Genomic DNA, 18,614 nt, shown 5'->3' on the forward strand with positions numbered 1-18,614 from the left:
GATCATCAAGTATGGGACCATTCCTTTAGCTGTGCTCAGTGTCTTATGGGGGAGCCATCAGTTTCCAGCCTCAGCTTTGGGATCACAGGTGTGGAGACTGAATTCCTGACAAAAGGGGCAGGAGTGGTGCTAAGGTGAGGAAAGTGAAGCAAGTGAAAGGAGAAATCCCTCACACAGATCGATTGATCGAATGAGAAGGCAGATACTGGAAGTGGTGCTGGGAAAGATATCAACCCTGAGAGTCTGTGGCAGATCAGCCTGAGCAGTGCAAAGGGATTTCTTGCATGAAATGAAATGGAAAAAATAAAATTATATTCAAAATGGCAGCAGCAGAATAGCAGAAACTTCTCTGGATAGACTTTCCTGGGAATTATTTCCTGGATGGAAGAAAGCTTCCTATTGGAGCTCTCAGTTTTGCAGTGCTGGTAGGTAGGAATCACTTTGTGGACATCCCCTTCTTTTGGGTCCCATTCTCTGTGTCATGTCTGGCTGTCAAGGACATTGCACATTATAAATGGCAGGTGCCAGTCAGGACAGAAGTGTTTCTGCAGAATTTGGGTAATGGATAATTAAATTGATTAAATAGCAGGAGATGTCTGGTGATGAACCCCTTCACCCTGTGCTTCTTTGTTAATTGTGCTGTGTTTGAGGAACCTCGCCACATGGATCCCATGACATTTTGGTGCAGTCAGTCTGTGATCATGCAGGATGGAGCAGGAGAGGCTCCAGGCCTCAGAGTGACTGAGGTGATGGTTGATAACCCCAGAGCACTTGCAGAGATGGGCTCAGCTCTCTGAGCAGTGACAGTTCAGATCAGTTACTCACAGCCAGTCTTCACATCTTTCCCAGCACTTTTCTACTGACCTGCTTCTCTTGTTCATCCACCTTCTCTTCTGTTGTTGATCGCTGTTAAAGCAGAAAATTAGAAATATGGAGTCTAAGGACTGCATCATAATGCCCAGAATTAGGGGGCTCACTAGGCAATTATCTTTCCTATTTGATCAGGTATTTTTGAAGATTAATATTTAAAAAGAAAACCCAGCTATTTCAACCTTGTTCTGTTTTAAAGTGCTTTAAAATGATGGAGGAAGGGAGTATTATAAAAATAAAAAAAAAAAATAAAATCATAACATTTCATCTAAAGCTTTCTATTCAGTTTTCTGGTAGCTATAGCAATTCCCAGTGCCTTTGTTTAGCTATTTGTCTTTGCAGGGCTCCTGCTTGCATACATTTTGCAACTGGCAGAGCTGAACACATTCTGCAAAACCTTTTCCACTAATTCATGCTCCTAATTGTGAAGAGCTTGGGCTGGGCACGCTCAGGCTGCACGTACATTCATTCTGTACGAGCATTAATGAGATCAAGTAGAGCAAGGGCAGATGTTTGTGAAAAACAAACTCCCTTTTGTAATGATGAGAGCAGAGCTTAGGGCTGAGAATCACCTGAGCAGAGTGGGCATGAGATTCCTGGAGTACCTGGAGTCTGAGGCTCACAGCTCCTTCCACCTTCTTATTTTTTCAGGAGCACATCTTGTGCATTACAATGAAAAAATGATCTTTGTATAAATTCGGGATTATTCCCTCTAAGGACAACAGGGTAAGGTCATTGTATAAATTATTAATAGCAAAGAGTTACCTAGAAGAAGGGAAATCCAGGGCTTCTTCCAGGGTAAAAAAAAAAAAAAAAAAAGAGAGGAAAAATATCTCAGTGAATAGTAGTGAGTTTTGATCTTTTAAAATAATACAACTCAGAGTTCAATTGAATGGAGGCAAAAAGACATGAGCTGTGCCAATAGCAGCGTGGCCATGAAATTTCAAGTGCCCATTAAAAGACTTCTCAGCTCTGTAAAAGGTCTCAGAGTAAATAAGCATTATGAGCACTGAAGGAAAACATAATTTCAAAGGAAAGCTTGTCAGTTAAGGTCAGTTTAATATCCACACTAGAATTTCACTGTTTGTAAGTCTTGCTGATGAGCTTTTATAATTGAGTTACTTCTCTTATTCCATGCATATTGAAGCTGTAATTAAGCTATGATATGAAATACAAAATATCCTGTGCTCAATTCATCAGTTTTTGTTCAGTCTTGCAGTTCTTGTTCCAATTGCACTGGCATTGTTGCACTGAAATATCTCCCAATCTATCATGTCAAGATTATGCATGATGTAATTTGTAATAGCAGCTAGGGATTTGTTTACAAAAAACAAATGTTCCTTTAATCTCTGAAACAAAATTAGACTTGTCTTACATCACAGAACAAAGATAGCTGAATGAATACAACACCTTTAATAAATCAGTAATTACCTTGTGTAGTTCCAGTTGGCTCATTTAACTTGACCTTTGGAAAAAACTTCCTCCACACAGATTTTAAAATGTGTTCTTCTGCACGGTGGAGATAGGAGTGCTCTAAAGGTGTGCTATTTCTACCACAACAATTCCCACTTCATGGAAGAGAATTTGGACCTTATTGTCTTTTCCCAGCAGAGATAATTGCAAGTTAACTAAACCACCTCCTCAGGAATTTTGCAGGCTCTGCCTTTCAGTACCACTGTGCACAAAGCAGCAAACACCACGTGCAAGTTCAGAGTGCCATCATCAGAACAATGAAACCTCCCTTGGTTTTCCTTTTACTGCAATCATCCCTGCACTGAGAGCACAGGGCACCTGACCCTGTGCAGGGTAGGCTTGGGCTGGTGGAGATCTGAATAAACAAATTTCTGTAGCTGGACTGAAATATCTGGTGGGTACAGACACCAGCAAAGGGCTGCTCCCACCCTTCCCTGGGATTTTGCTCCAGGAATCTTCCAGGTCTGATTATCATCCTCTTCCCGTCCTTTTTAAGGGGAGAATAGCAGGTGGCTTCATGTACTTCATACCTCTTTGCAGTCTCTTTTCCCAAAGACTCCCTGACATCCAGATTTTAGGAGACATACAGAACCATAAATCACAGAATGCTTTGGGTTGGAGGGGACCTTTAAAGCCCATCTCATTCACCCCCTGCCATGGGCAGGGACACCTCCCACAGCTTCTCTGGACACCCTGTGCCAGGGCATTTAAAGCACAGGGAACTTAGTCTTTTTCACAGAGGGAGAGGGACAGTATAATAGCTTGCATTTCAAAAAGAAAGCCAAAGCAAAAACCATTTTTTTACTGGAAAAGCATACACCCCAAAAAAAAAAAGAAAAAAAACTAACCAAAAAAGGTGGTTTTCATTGACTAATGGCACATAATCACATTATTAATAGTAATTTCTGTAGATTAGATGAAGGAATTTTTTTACAGGAATCTTCTCTGTTAACAAGAGTTTCTCTGGTAATGTGTATTTGGTAAAACACAATTTATACCCAAGTGGCACACCAGAATTTAATTTCATAACTGATAACCCTCCAATATATTATGCATGCTTTGTTATGCCTTATAAATACATTACAGTTATATAATTTATTCATTTCTAGTGTTCTTTCATAGAATGCTTTGCTGCCAGGCTGTGATTCTGGCACCTCGTTCAGTCAAAATTTCACAATAGACTTTCACCCTCCTGAGCCCATTTCACAGCTTTTCCCTTCCACATCCCCAAACCCAACACCAGCAGCACAGGAGCTCATGTTTGAGCAAATGGCAGCTTTTACAGACACCAGATTTGGTCTGAATACTGCAAAAACTGAGGGTTTTTTTCCCCCTGCTTCTCCAGTAACTGTTGGATAACACACTAAACACAGATTGTTGGTTTACATATCTATATTTACATATATATATATATGAGATTTACAATCCCAGCAGCCTGGCATTTCTCCCTCTGCATTTCAACTCATTCATTTTACTCTATTAATGAATTATTATTCCTGAAAAATTACCGTTGCATGGAGATATAATTATTTGATTTGTCCTCAACTCTGGTCAAAAACATGTCTGTGAATATTTATAGGTAGTTTCCTCTTGTCTTTCCAAGTATGTATAAATATGTTGGATTTCATTGGCATTTCATTGAATAGATGACAATAAGATTAAACTTGCACTGGGTTATCTGAAGCCATTCAAAGAGGGTATAAATAACATTGCTTCATTGCACAAATACTTTAGCAGCCTGCAGTCAGTCTTGTTCTGTAGAGAAGAGTGGATTCAGTTCCAAACTTTAGTAATAAATAGAAGCAATGGGTGTCCCTAACCTACAAAAGAACCCCAGACAGGTTGAGAGGTGGTCCTCAGTCACCTGAGTGTTGGATTTCATGTTCTCATCAGCCTCATTAGCACTCATTAGTGCCAGCAGGTTACTCTCAAATGCCCCACTCTCTTGGCACAGAGGTTATGTCAACCACCAATAAACTCACACACCTAAAACTAGAAACAAACTTGGCAGCTTGATGCTCGCCTTGGATATATGTTGCTGTGCAAGAATTCAGAAAATTCCAAGAAAAAATATAGGACTGTGTTCTAGCGCTCTGGAAGGTCACAGAATACACTATGCACTTTTGGGGAGACAAGTTTATCATACAATATTTATTTTATCATTTCATGTCCTTTCTCTGTGCCACAGATATCTGCAAAAATCTGTTTTGTTGAGGTTTGCTCTGCCTTTCCTTTGCAGAAATCAAGTTTCCTGATAGATAATGTGCTGAGGCTCCTGTTAGAATGTCAACTATGATCCATGACTTTCAGAGAAAAAGTGTCAAGCTTTAGTCATGTCTGAGTTCAGTGGAATGTGGAATAATTACAGCTTAAAAAAAGCCTACCACAGTTTTTGAGTACAGGATTATCAAATGGGAACTGGGTTGAGAGCCAGCTGCCAGCACAACTGGCCTGGGACCTGCTGGCATCTCCTGAAGGAGTGCCACAAGAGGCCTCCCAGCCTGACAGCTTCTTGCTGGCTTCATTTTTGTATTTCCTAAAATGCCAGACTTTGAAAAGATCTCACAAGTTGAGCCATGAGCGGCTGAGAAACATTTTGATTTCTTTTCCTTGTCATTGCTGCTGAACCCTTCCCAACTGAGCAAATGGTTATGCAAATTCTACAGTTCTCCTTAAACTCTGGGTGCATTATCTGTGTGCTGATAAATCAGTGTTTTATCCCTGGACAGCTGGGCACACTTTACAGGTGCCCAGAGGACCTGGGGGCTGTCACTGTCAGTGGACTCACCACAAAGGTGCTGCCCATGAGGAATCCTGGTCCCACTTCAGCTGTGGGAGCCTCTCAGCCACATGTCTGAGCAGCAGTTGTTTCCAGAGGTGCAAAGAAAAGGACATGGAAAAATGACAAAGCTGCAGCAGTTAACTCTCCCAATCTGAACAGCATTGAGAGCAAGAAATTCCTTGGCAAAATCTGTTTTTTATGTGAAATTTGCTCCTTAACAGACCATCTCCATTCAGCTCAAAGGCAGGAATGTGCTTAAGGACCTTCTGGCAGCGCTTCACGTCATTTTAATGTTATAATTTATTTTCATAGTACCTGAGAAACCCATTCTTCAAGTTGTACAATTGGAGAAAAAAATGTCATTCCCAAACTGCTGCAGTTCAGTGTTAAAGTTCAGCAGGGCAGAAGAGACAGAGGGCAACATACCAGGAAACACAGCAAGAATAACTCATCCTCTAAGTAAATAAAATTGCAAATGGCAAACTGGTATAGCAAGGAGATGATTTACCTGTAGGAATAGAGAAAGTGAGAAGCAGAGCTGGGATTAAACAAACCTTGGGAGGTTCTGTTTCTCAGGCCATTAGCCACCCCCACCTCTATTGGTCACCTTGTTACGAGGAAAGCACACAATGTGTTTATGTCATTTTTCCTAATTTACTAATTTCCTAATTTAATAGCAGTATGTTGGCTGCTAGGAGATGGCAATGTAAGTGGTTTTTCTCTAGTGAGGCTTCCCATGCTGGTTAGCAAGAATTAGCACCCTTATTTGCTGGTTTATGCAGATCTTAAAAGGAAATTGTTCATGGATTCTTTGCATTTAATCTGCCCTTTCATATTTAATGGTGCAGCCCACAGCATTGTTCAGACATGTCATACACTCCTAAAAATATCTTACTGTACCTGCTGAATATTTTGCAATGGAGAATCAGGAATTCTGAATGGAAAAAAAAAATTAAAATCTTCAATTCTTTCAATTCTATCAGTGAGTTAATAGAACATTTTTTAAAAGCCTGGAGAATATCACAAAGATCAGAGTCTTCAGGGGAAAAAAAATAAAAGCAGTTTAGGATGCTGATGTCTTTTTAATGTTTACTACAATTAAAAAATATTGAATTAACTCAGCAAGACTGAATTTGAGGCAATTAAAGATGTGAGACACCACTTGCTAGACTGATTGCACTGTGCTTGTATTTTAAACAGGAGAAATGTCCATTTTCCCAGAGCTATGAGAGGTCTGTTATCAAAGTCTGTGAAGCATTGCACTGCAGGAGCATTAGATTGATACTTCTAAAATTGAGTGAGATTGAATTAAAGCAGAGAGTTTGATAGTTTGGGTTCCCTGTAGGAAACATCCTGCATTTCTCCCAGATAGCAATATTCAACCTGAAATCTTTTGTTTCGGATTTGTATTCTTTAACTTACCAGATTTCTTCTCTACAGCTCCCAGAGTGGCTGCTATCTCAGTCTGTTTATGAAATACATAACCCTTCAGATGACACTTTCTTTCAGTCCAGTTTTCTCATCCTCCCAGAAAATGTGTTCCCACCCCTGTAATTCATTCTGCTCCCCATGACATCCCAATAAACTAAGAGAAACTGCATGTCTCATTCCATTCTCTGAGATTTTGTTGTATAAGGAATGGGTGAGCACAGGGTTACTGTTTTTCCCATTTTAGTTTATATCTTAAAAAAAAAAAAAAGACAAACTGCTTGAAAGATTTTACCCACCTCTGTGCTGTTACTATTGCCAAAATCTCCATCAGCGCAAGAATCTCTCACAGGGAGTTTGAACTTTCCTTTAATCTAATCCATTTAGAAAATGACTCACAATATATTGAATAAAGTGGAGAAAATTGATATCTTTTCATTAAGCTGACAAAGTCTTTTTCACTTCTGACATCTGTGAAATGTGTTCTCTATTTAAATTTTATTTATATCAATCTTCGCTGGTGGAAACGAGATTAAAACGGAATGCTCTGTACTTACAGGGAAAACTTTCCCATCCTGCAATGAGTGTCATACTGGCTTTGAAAATGAGCTGCTTATTCCTTGCAGGAACACGATACCTGTGACCAGGAGGAACCACAATCTAATATTTCCATTCCTTTGTATTCTATTTCTATATAAACAAAACGTGCCCACTTTATCACAGGCAAAAAGAGAGCTGCTGTGGCTTTATAATGGCAACTGCAGAAGCAATCTTGGAACATTTTAATACATAGCATGTTCCCTCTAAACTGTTGAAAAATGCATGATGATACTTTGCTCTGTTTCATATTTCAGGGTATTCCATAAACATGAATTAAAGTTATCTGTTACTCTGTGAGAATGGTCTTATTGTTACATTGTTAAATATAATGTCTTTATACTTTTTGCCATATAGGCTCTGTCATATTGTTAAAGCAATTTCCTAAATACAAATGCAGAAAAGTTAAGGAGAATTTTATCTGCAAAACAAAGCAAAAAGAATTTGCATTTTCTCTACAGACAGGAGTAGCAAAAATAACAGAAGCAATTGCCTGTGAGTGTCTGGGCTTTGTGTGCACATTTCTCTGTCCATGTCCTGTTAATCACCTGTAGAACAGCTTTGAGGAACTGAGTAACTTCAGTTTAATGCAAGAACTTGAAGACTGAGAAATGTGAAACATAGTAAATTCAGGGGTTTCAACAGGCATCTTTAATCAAATGGATTGTGTATTATTTACAAACTTTGTTTGACTCAAGAGGAGGATGATTGAACAATTAATGTTTCCATGTTGATTTGATCTTTTAGGTGTAGATATATGAAGGTGTTCAGTGCATTTCTACTGCCCCTTAATAGAATATTTTGATGCTGAAATTCAAGGGGAAAACTTTTCCCCAGCCAGCTGCCTTCATGCATCAAAACTTTGTGTTCTAGACGATGCACAGGAGCAAATCAGAGCACGGTCACTACCCTTGTGCAACCTCCAAAGGTTCTTGTGAACTTTGAAGGATGAATCCAACCTAAACTGGCAGTTCCCTGCAGCTGCCTAAGGCTTTGGGCATTATGTTTGGGAACAAATGTATTTTAAAATGCAATAGAATTGTGTAAACATGATAAAATATAAGCTATTCCATTGCTTTTTCCCTGTATTCTATCTGATATTCAGATTTCTTATTTGTAGTTTATTTGTTTGGAGCCCATGATTTGCAAATGCCATTTTAACCAAATGCTTTTTCTGTGTGTTAATCCACGCAGACTAAATACATCAAAGTTAAATATTTTGATCAAAATTATTCCATGGCTTCGCAAACAAAGATACTAGAAAAACATGATTTAGGCTGAAAAAGAAACCTCATGATCTTCCTGAAAAAAGTTGCTTTTTTCCCCAGCTCCATTGGTGATATGTTAAGAGTTAAATATTCTTATAAAAGAGGCATTTTCTTGAAAATAGTTCAGATATAAACAATCACTTTTTTAACCTAGAAGGTGATGGGAAAAAAGAAAACAACCAAAAAACCAAAAAGCACTGAAACAAAACACAAGCAAAGCAGGAATAGTCAAAGCTCTTCTGTTCCACATCATTTTCCTTTCCCCATGGCAGAGGGATCTGTCTCAGTGAATTCAGCCTTGCATGGAGAAACTCCTGTGCTTGTGTATTCCCCAGACAATGAGAAGAGCACCATGAGAAGCACTCCAGAATGCTACAGGTGTCTAATTCAGCATGATGTGAGCACTCACAGCCTGTGCTGCTGGTGATTAACAGGGATCTCTAATTCTCACCCAGGATGAGTGGTTTGGATCACTGAGAAGCTCAGGTTCCTCGGGATCTGGGAGTTCTTGAATAAAAACCACCCTGAGGGGACCATCTTAATTTGAGCAATTTGACCCAACTGCTTCAGCTCATCTCAAAGTGACATAACTAAACATAGAAAAGCTGAATCCTTTCCCTGGGGAAGGTTTCTCCCCTCCTCCTACAGGTGGGCCCAGTCTCAAATGCTGCAAACTGTGATTCATTTTAAAGTGTTTTCCTCCCTCTTTGAACAGAGCTGGAGGTGTAAAACTTTGAAATCAAGTAGAACTCAAAGGATCAGCAGTACCCAAGAAAAACAACTGGTCCTAAAGATTAAAAGGCTCTTAATAGAAGAGAAAACCTATAAACACAAGATTCAAAGAAAGTAATTTTCTTTGGGTTTTGGATGCCCCTGCCACGGTATGGGGCTGAGGACTAGACCACAGTGAGCTTTATAGTGCTTCAGACTTAAAAAGGATTTTGCCTACATACAAATTAGAAACAAAGAGGAACTTTTCATCTGCAAATTTCCCCCATTATAAAAGGAGCCTGGTCTTCAGTCCAGGTGAGTGTGCTCACTGATGGACACTTGGGTGTAATTGTACTGTGATCATAAATCAATAAGAATATGTATGTATATACTAAAACCCATACACCACTACATGAGTCAGTTGCCGCTAGAGTTCAGCACTGACTTTGCATTTGATTATTTTTCAAGGTCAACGTCTGAATACTTGGGCTGTATTTAACAGCATTAAAAAGTAGTGAGATCACTGTAATTGCTAGGAGCAGCATTGGTTCTCCATGCTGCCTCTCAGTCTGCATTCACCTCAAATCTCTGGTTTACATGGTAAACTCTCCAGGCCAGGGTGTTTAGGTTTGTGGGGTTTAGTACCTTGCACTGTAGGATCCTTCTCTGTGGTTATTTAATGCTACAGCACTGCTCCTAGTGCATAATCATGATCCTCATTTTGATTCCATGTCACAGGATTCTTCTCACACATCCTGAGGATGCTCTGCTCTGATGATTGCTGTGCAGGCCAGTATTTAGCAGGATATGGTTTTTCAGTTTGCCCACTGCACAGTCTATTATTAGAGCACAGATTCAGCCCTCTTTCCTTTTCATGCATAGCAAAGAGAGATCTTTTTTCTCTGCTGTTAGCAGCATTAATGCTGCCCTTCTGAAACAGGTGTGTGAGTAGCATCATTAAACTGCCTTGGCAGCACAGGTGTAAAGGGCTTTGTTTGTGTCTTGTATATATGGAGAAATGATATATTATGTGATAAAAATCAGATATAAGCTGTGGGAAGAACCAGGAAAGACAACACTGAGAGCTATATGTTCATTGTAGGGCCCCTCAAACTGAAATATCTATTCAATTTTATATTTAAGAATTTAATTATAAGCTCTGTAATGTCCTTAAATTAATGCATGCACAACAGGACATTTTCCAGAGCAGAATGCCAGTCACCTGGTGTGTGTATATATTAATATATATATGTATAAGGTAGACAGCTGCTTCAAAGGTATTTTGTGGGCTTGAAGCAGCCATGAGGGATGATATGAATGGGTTAAGCATCTCTCTTTGAGTGACTGTGCAGAAAGCTTTGACAGGCTTCCTGAGTGCAACCATGAAATTAATTCTTGCCAGAGAAAGCAAACCACAGAAAGAGCCGCTCATGAGCCAACTTGTCACACTTGCAAGGTTAGCTAAAGTTTATCAAAATCCCCAGACAAAAAATGTCATTAAGATACAGCTAAGGATACAGTCAGATACCAATTCCCAGGCAAGAAACTTCATTAAGGTACATTCAAGGTTGTAAACATATGTGCCAATTAAATTCAAACAGCTGGGTCCAAACACTGCCATTATTTACAATGTTAAATATTTGGAAATTAGAAGTTACTTTTAGAGATAATATGGTTTCTATAAAATTCATCATTGTGTTTCAACAAGCAGCTTCTGCTGCAGAGTTACCTTACCCTCTGTTTCTAGTTGTGATGGCATATTGGGAAAGTCAAGTCTCCATGGGTTCAAATAATTCTGGATGGATTTTTGGTAAAAAAAACATCCAGCTGGAGGTCCTGAAAGCAAAGCAGACATCGTTTTATGTGGAGCACACTGAACCAGAAGTCCTGAAGGCCTGGAGAATATTCTGAGGACAGTCTGTTCAGACTTGCCTTGTTCTTGTACATGCCTGTGAAAATCAGATGGGCACTCAGGGAGAGGGGCTGTGAGGATGGATGGTCCTTTGGCCTGCAGCAGAGTTGCTGCCATCACAGCATTCCCTGCAGCCACAGCACAGGAGCAGACAGGATCTCCTGTGTGAGGAGGCTGTGGCAAGCAGTGCACTGTCTTAGGCAATATAGGATGCCAAACAAGTAATTAAATGTGAAATCCTTACAGCTAAACTCCAGTTGAAGGGACACTCTGCCTTTTAACTGCAGTGTTAGAGCCTTGAGATATTATTTAATTAGATTTGGTCATTGTAACACAGTTGTGAACATTGTCTTTTCTCTTTTAGCTTCTATAGTGATTGGGAAGTGGTGGTGTGAGATGGAGCCCTGCCTAGAAGGAGAGGAATGTAAGACGTTGCCTGATAATTCTGGATGGATGTGTGCAACTGGCAATAAAATCAAGACCACCAGAGTAAGTCTCCTTTCTGTCTGCACCCAGGAGGTCTTAACAGGAATCACTAATGACTGCTCACCCATGTCTTTTCCATCATGCCTGCTGGAAGAGCCTTGAAGACCACTCTCATGATCATCATAATTGGGTGAAAATTCAGATAGGTCAGGCTGGTCAGCTGAGTCCAGGCTTGGTGATCAGCAGGTTGGAGCTGCTGAATTGCCAGGTCACTTTCTTACAGACACTGTCACCTCAGAATACCCCTAATGCACATCCCTGAGTCCCTAAAGGGAAGAACATGAGCTCAGAGGGATCTGCTGGATCCCAAATCCATTCCTTGGCTGTATCCTGTATCCATTCCAGGCCACATCTGGATTAGCACATCTGTACAAGTGTTTTGGAGCAGACTCAGGTCTCTGCACTGCAGCTCTCACTTCAGAGCAGCTCCAGCCCCATGAACTCATCAGTGACAGCTCTTGAGATGCTGCAGGTTCAGGTAGCACAGGCCAACAGGTGACAACAGCTTTCACCACACTGTGCCAGGAACAGGCAGAGGGAGGGTGTGAATGAGCTGCCTAAACTCCCACTATGGGATTACCTTGAGGATAAAAGTGTTTTTCAGGAATAGACTCTAGCTTTTCTTCTGCATTGTGTGATTGTTTCACAACCATTGTCTTGAAACTGTCACCTATACCTGTACTCAAAAATTTTAATTAACAAATTAAATTTCATAATTTTCGTATCACAATTGAATTTTTTCTGAGAAAATTACATGGTTGTCAACTCAAAGTGTTTTATAAATATATAGATTTTCATTTTCTGTGAATTTCAAAATGGCTTTTGAAATCTGCTAGATTAAAAAGAGTGAATTTTCAAGATTTTTTTCCCTGTTTGATAAGAAATTCTACATACTTGTGCCCAGCTGCTAATTCACAGGAATGTGCACCATAGTGTTGTGATTTCCTGACTTTTTCCTTTCTCTCCAATCCTAACTCCAGTCATTTTTCATGTCTTCTAGGCCTCCTGTTGAAGGAGGAGATTTTACCCTAATTGATCCCCTTGGCACCTGAATCCTTTTCTTTCCCTCCACAGGACCTACCCCAGGATGAATTATTTGTTTTGCAACCCTCATTTCTGGAGCAGAGCCTTCTGCCACACCAACACATTAAATTATCAGGACACCTACTGACTTAGGAGGTTTTCTTTGTAGGAAGCAGTAAGTGGCCCCCAAAAACAAGATCCATGTGATCTCTTTGTCACCTCCCAGAGACAAGGAGGAAGGAAGGAGGGAACTGGGATTCCCTGGCTCTGTTTCTCTCTGTGGTGCTGTTCCTGCAAATCTCTCTGTGCCCACAGCTGATCTCTTCCACTGCAGCACCACTGGAAGGCTGTTTGCTAATAAATGTGCCTTGCAGTTAAATGAAAAGAATCCCAGGCCACAAACTCACTACATGTCCTTTCCAGTGAGGAGAGGGGGGAGTTAAAATGGAAGAAAGTGATGTAGAACTAAGAAGTGGCATGAAGTATCTTATACAATAATTCAGCCCTTCTGCAATCTGTCTACAAGTTATATAATTGAGGAATTGCATTTTCTTTCTTCAGTGAAGCTGTCCTTCTCTTAACTCCCCCAGTCCTCATCACATAAACTAGTTTTAAGGCAATGGAAGTGATTGCTAGAAATTTAGGAGCTTCATTAATATGCAGATGTATGGTCCAATCTATTCAGTATGCATTATTGTATTTCATTTGAATTAAATACTTGCAGAGTGAGTGCTCATAACTGAAAAAATATTTCTTCATTTACCCACAGGAGTTATTTTAATTAGCTTGTGAGGGGAGTACCTTATGGTGCTGCTTCCAGTAGAATTTTGCTTTGTTGCTTTAAAATATCATTACAGAACCCAATTGACAAAGGCAACATGACATGATGTGCTCAGCAACTGTCTCTTGCATTTTCTAAGGAGAAATTCTACTTCTTGGTCCCTGGAACTTTGCTCCAATCCATACCACTGTGTCAACTCTAGAATATAAATATAAAATAATGAAAGCAATCAGATCCTGAAACACGCTTCTTTTTTTTTTCTCTCCCTCTTTGTTTTGCCATTTCAGGCAGCAGCAGTGAATGAGATTACAATGTAATCTGCCCTGACCACAACCCAGGTTCCAAGACTGGGCCATGTGTGTCTAATTTGAGTAGTTAAGGAAGTTAAGAATGCAGAAGAAACAAGACAAATCAGTCAACATCCCAGCTCTCTCTGTGGTGATTAGGCAAAAGGCTACAGCCACTCTCCATAGGCTGTAAACTGTAAACTGCTTTAATGAAGGCTTTTCCTTACACTAAATACATTTACATTAGCTGCTGTCCTGACAAGGAAAACATTCCCATTTATGACTCTTGGGATTAAGGTAGCCATTAGTACATTCTTCCAGACCCACAGTAAATTAAATCACATATAAGCATATGTGTATGTTTTATATATATATACACATATATGTATACAGTGTATGTTTTTAAATATATACATATATGTATATATATATATTTCTATTTCTGAATGCGTGGATATACACAATATATATAATTTTCTATGCTAGTGCATAACTTCAGTTGGGTCTCACATGTGATTAATATTGATTAGTGTCAGAAAGAGGTGGACAACAGACTCAGTGAAGTCTTTACCAGCATATTCCTCATTGCTTCCTTTTCATGTACTTCTTTCTGTCTTTAGCCCTTTAGCATAGTTCACTAATTAAGTTTTTAAAGCCAAAGTTATAAAAGCTCACAGCTTCCTTAAATTGATTTGTTTTCTATTGATGGTCAGGCAGGTGACAAACACTGGAAGGAAATAATATTGTCATTCAATTTTTGGAGCAGTTTCAATGTTCATTTAATCCCTCATCACTCCTTCTTTTTTTTTTTTTTTTAATTTATTTAAGAACTTTCAGTGCTTTACTTAAAAATGTGGGGCCCTTGGAGCTGTGCTAGGACATGCTGGAGGTCACCTTGCCACTTTCAGCACAGCAACTGGCACCAGTGGAAATAGGAGAGCAGCAGCTTGGGCCGGATGCTGCTGATATTCTGGATCATGGAAATTATTGTGTTGGTCAGCTGGGAATGGGCAGAGGAGCTCAGCTCAAAGCCCCTCTCCAGTTCTCCTGTGCCTTGTGTTACAGCCTGGTTTGATCAGTTTTAACCAGGTTTTTTTGACCCTTTCTGAACAGGTTCTGAGCAGTTTGAACTGGTTTTGATAGGTTTGATTTGTTTTGAACTGGTTTAAACTGATGTCTACCATTTTTATCCTGTTTTGACCAGTTCAATCTGATTTGAACTGGTTTTGACTGGTTTAATCTGGTTTAAACCATTTGTTTCAGTTTTAACTGGTGGGATTCAGTTTCATTCAATTTGAACCAGCTGGATCTTATCTAAATCTCTCTTGCTCTAATATTTACTGCTGTATTTAATCACCTTGTGCTTAGATAATAATCTGTAGCCCTGATTTAATTCCAAGCCTGACTGTATTCAAGTCAATGTGAGTTTCATTGCCTACCCAGGTGCCTGGCAAAGGGCTGAACCCCTCATGGTGTTCATCTGGGTGAACCAGAACAGCAAAAGCATAACAAAAGCATTTCCTTGAGAGCACTATTGCTGCTGTTGGACAGTTGTTCTTACTTCAGCATCCTAAAAAATCTCCTGGACATTGGTGTTTCCCCTTGCAGCATTAGTGCAGCACTCAGATCAGTTTTGGTGGTGGTCACAAGGAGGGAGGGTTTTGGTCTGTTGCAAGGTGTTTTGTCTCACACAGGTTGAGTAGATGGAGTAGCTGCTGGGGCGCTGCCCTCTGGGGAAGTGGGTTGGAGGGGTTCCCAACAAACCTGAAAGGTGGATGGATGCTCCTGCCTGTCTTGTCCAGCAGAAGTCCCTGGAATCGCTCTGGGAAGGGGAGGGTGGAAGGCTGGGGTGAATCTGTCCTGGCTCGTCCTTCTTGCCTGAAGGGTTCCTACAAGGAAGGTGGAGAGAGACTCTTTATAAGAGCATTAGGGGACAGCACGAGGGAGAATGGCTTCAGACTGACAGACAGGAGGTTTAGATTGGATATTAGGAATGAATTCATTGGATATTAGGAATGAATTCTTCCCTGTGAGGGTGGTGAGACCCTGGCACAGGCTGCCCAGAGAAGCTGTGGCTGCCTCACCCCTGGAAGTGTCCAAGGCCAGGTTGGACAGAGCTTGGAGCAACTTGGGGTAGTGGAAGGTGTCCCTGCCAAACCAAGACATTCTCTGATTCTGTGATGTCCAGCACCACCAGCCCAGGTGGTTAAAGCACATCCAGTCTCTCCCAAGGCAGAGGCAGGATCTTGCTCAGGATCTCTCTCTTGCATATTTTTGCACCCCTGCAGCGCTAAAAGACACACACCCCTCTGGTATTGCATTTAAACTCAGCTATATCAATCAGCTATATCCCACAGAGCCTGGGTCTTTCTTTTCCAAAAGACTATATTTAAAAAATAACATATTATGCATAACTGACTCTTTCCCATTTTCTCACTGCAGATCCACCCAAGGACTTAACAGAGCGCCCACGTCTGCACGGAGACAGTGAAAGCCCTGCTGATTTATGAGGACAAAGTATTGAAAGTTTAAAACCATCTCAGCATTTCCAAGCCAAATGGATTTCTTATTTGCACTTTGACTGTTTACCAGAAAACAACAGTGGCTTTACTGTGTGAAAGAAAGGATTCAGTGGAAATAATGGCCCTGATTTTTGACAGCTGAAAATAAAAAATGAAGAAAGCGGTTCCTTTGCTAAAGTTTCTGAGATTGCAAAGTACAAGCAACAGTATAAGTTTGGATCTACAATTTACTTTATACCAGTTAAAGTATATATATATATAGAAATATATATATATTAATATATGATATTTTGAAATAAAAGCCTCACTCTTCAAGAAATTGAATAGTACCACACTTTGCTGCAGCTGCTGTATTTTTTTTTCCTTTTTTGCAATGGTCTGGAAGTTCCCTACCTGTTTGAGAGAGAAATGTGGCAGTGAAGAGGCAAAGCAAACCTGCTGTGGTACAAGGACGCCTAAGAGCTACACGAATCCTACCGATGCAGCATCCAGAGCTTCCTGTTCCCTTCGGCAGAATTTTGAGGGCATTTGTTGTTCCACTTTGTGTTCTGGAGGCTTTTCCCCTTGTGCAATACTAGCATGCTGGCTTTGCTTCATTAACCATACTTGATTGATATATAACGGTGATAATTCTATCCTCCTCCAGGAAAATATTTTTAGAGCTGTTAGATATTCCATGAAGAAGAGATGGACAACTACTGAGTGAAGTACAGTATGTATTAAAAGTTTATTTGGCAGAGTTTGGTAGACTGTGAGCTCCCTTCTTATTAAAGATGTACTGTACATACAATGTCTTCAGACTTTGTGTAGCTCCTAGAGACTCCAGTAAAAACCCAGTAACCACCTCCAAAGCTTTGCATTGTTGGCTCACTAATTCTTTGAAACAACAACAAAGCTACTTCCTTCCAGACTGGTATGTGAGGGGAGTTTTTCATATGGTTTGGTGTTTCAGGAGCCCATTTGCAACTGGTGAACAGGCACCTCAGCTTAAGCATGCCTCTGTGGACACCTGGCTGTGTGCTCTTACCCCACAGCACACATGGAAGAACTGCCTAAATTTAGGTTTCCCTCATTGCAGGCCAGGCTAATTCTCATTGAGAGCATTTGCCACCAGCTAAAAGCATTCACATAAGCAATTCAGCAATTCCATGGCATAGCAAGTGCCCAGCAGTTTGTGGCAAGCACAAACTTGTGGCTGATCCCTTCACTTTCAGAGTAGTTTCCTTCGGTTTATTTTCAATCTGTTTCTTGCTGTGGTGAGTTCAGCTGATCTGAGATGCTCCTCAGCAAGGATCTGTCCGCAGAGTCCTTGACCCAGTCACTGCTGAAGTCCCATTTCTGGCTGAGCTGTAGCTGTTCACCAGGCAGTCTGGCCCTGGCATTGCTGAAGAAAGATCAAATCTGAGGGCTGAAATGTGCGAGCCTAGTTCACATTCCCAGGCACTTCTGTGAGCAATCCAGTTAATTTCAGGGGGTTTATTGGTGTGGAAAGGTGTCTTGCTGTCACGCATAAGTCTGCACAATCTACCCTTCAGTCTGCCTAATGCTACCAAATCAAGGAGGAATAGGGAATTGTAAAACTAGTTCTGTTCAGTCCAGCTTCATCCCTTTAATATTTCCAATTTCCTTTCAGCCTGCTTACCTGTCTCTCACAGGATGCCTTTGGCCATGCTGATCACTTTTAATCCAATGCAGGGAAGTGCTGCACTTCCCATCCTAGATTTGGTTGAAATTCTCCCACTGAGTTTCTTTCTCCTTCAGGGTAACCACTTCAATCCTGATGCTTCAAGAGGCAGAAATTGTCACTGTAATTACAGTGCAGATTAAAGCAGCTCCATGACGTGTCACGCCACATTCCATGCTGGCTTTCCATGCTGATCTTTTCCCAGTGCTCACAGTGGAAATGGATAAGCTGTTTCCAAGTACTTCTATTATCCCCCTTCAAAAATATGAGTGAAGAGTACCCAGGGAAGAAACAGACGACCCAGAAGGTGGTAGAATCACTGTCCCTGGAATGTTCAGGAAAAGGCCTCAATGTGGCACTTGGGGACATGGTTTAGTGATGAAGGTGGCAGTGTGAGGTTAACAGTTGGACTTGGTGATTTTAGAGGTCATTTCCAGCACTAAGAATTCTGATTCTGTGCACAGAAAGGAGCGTGAGCCTCACCATCACTTGTGAGTGATGGTGATCCTTGTACCTGGAGACGACCCTGCCTGGTGGCTCAGCTGGACAGGCTGTGTGTTTGCTGGGGACAGGCACCTGCCCAAACCACAGAAGATACCTGGACCCTACTCTGTATTTTAGATGTAGTCTGCCATGGCCATGTGTCCAGTACCATCATCTCAGTTCAGAGGGGAGCACTGCCTGCCTGCCTACCCCCAAATGGATTATAAGGTCAGCTGCAGGCTCAGCTGCCACTAGTAAAGAGAAACTTCTCCAAAATAAACCCCCAGCATTTCTGAATTTTACTCAA

General features: G+C 40.8%; 1 protein-coding gene across 1 annotated transcript in view; it reads left to right on the forward strand.

Annotated features, from left to right (window-relative positions):
* Nucleotides 1–17,508, forward strand: part of TAFA1 (TAFA chemokine like family member 1) — a 210,253-nt gene extending 192,745 nt beyond the window's left edge. Inside the window, exons 4-5 of the mRNA XM_030956924.1 lie at nt 11,406–11,530; nt 16,061–17,508. Coding sequence (XP_030812784.1) covers nt 11,406–11,530; nt 16,061–16,078 — 143 coding nt within the window. The 3' untranslated portion in view covers nt 16,079–17,508. The remainder of the gene's footprint in view (nt 1–11,405; nt 11,531–16,060) is intronic.
* The last annotated feature ends 1,106 nt before the right edge of the window (nt 17,509–18,614 follow it).

Source organism: Camarhynchus parvulus, chromosome 12, assembly GCF_901933205.1.
Source record: "Camarhynchus parvulus chromosome 12, STF_HiC, whole genome shotgun sequence".
Classification (NCBI taxonomy): domain Eukaryota; kingdom Metazoa; phylum Chordata; class Aves; order Passeriformes; family Thraupidae; genus Camarhynchus; species Camarhynchus parvulus.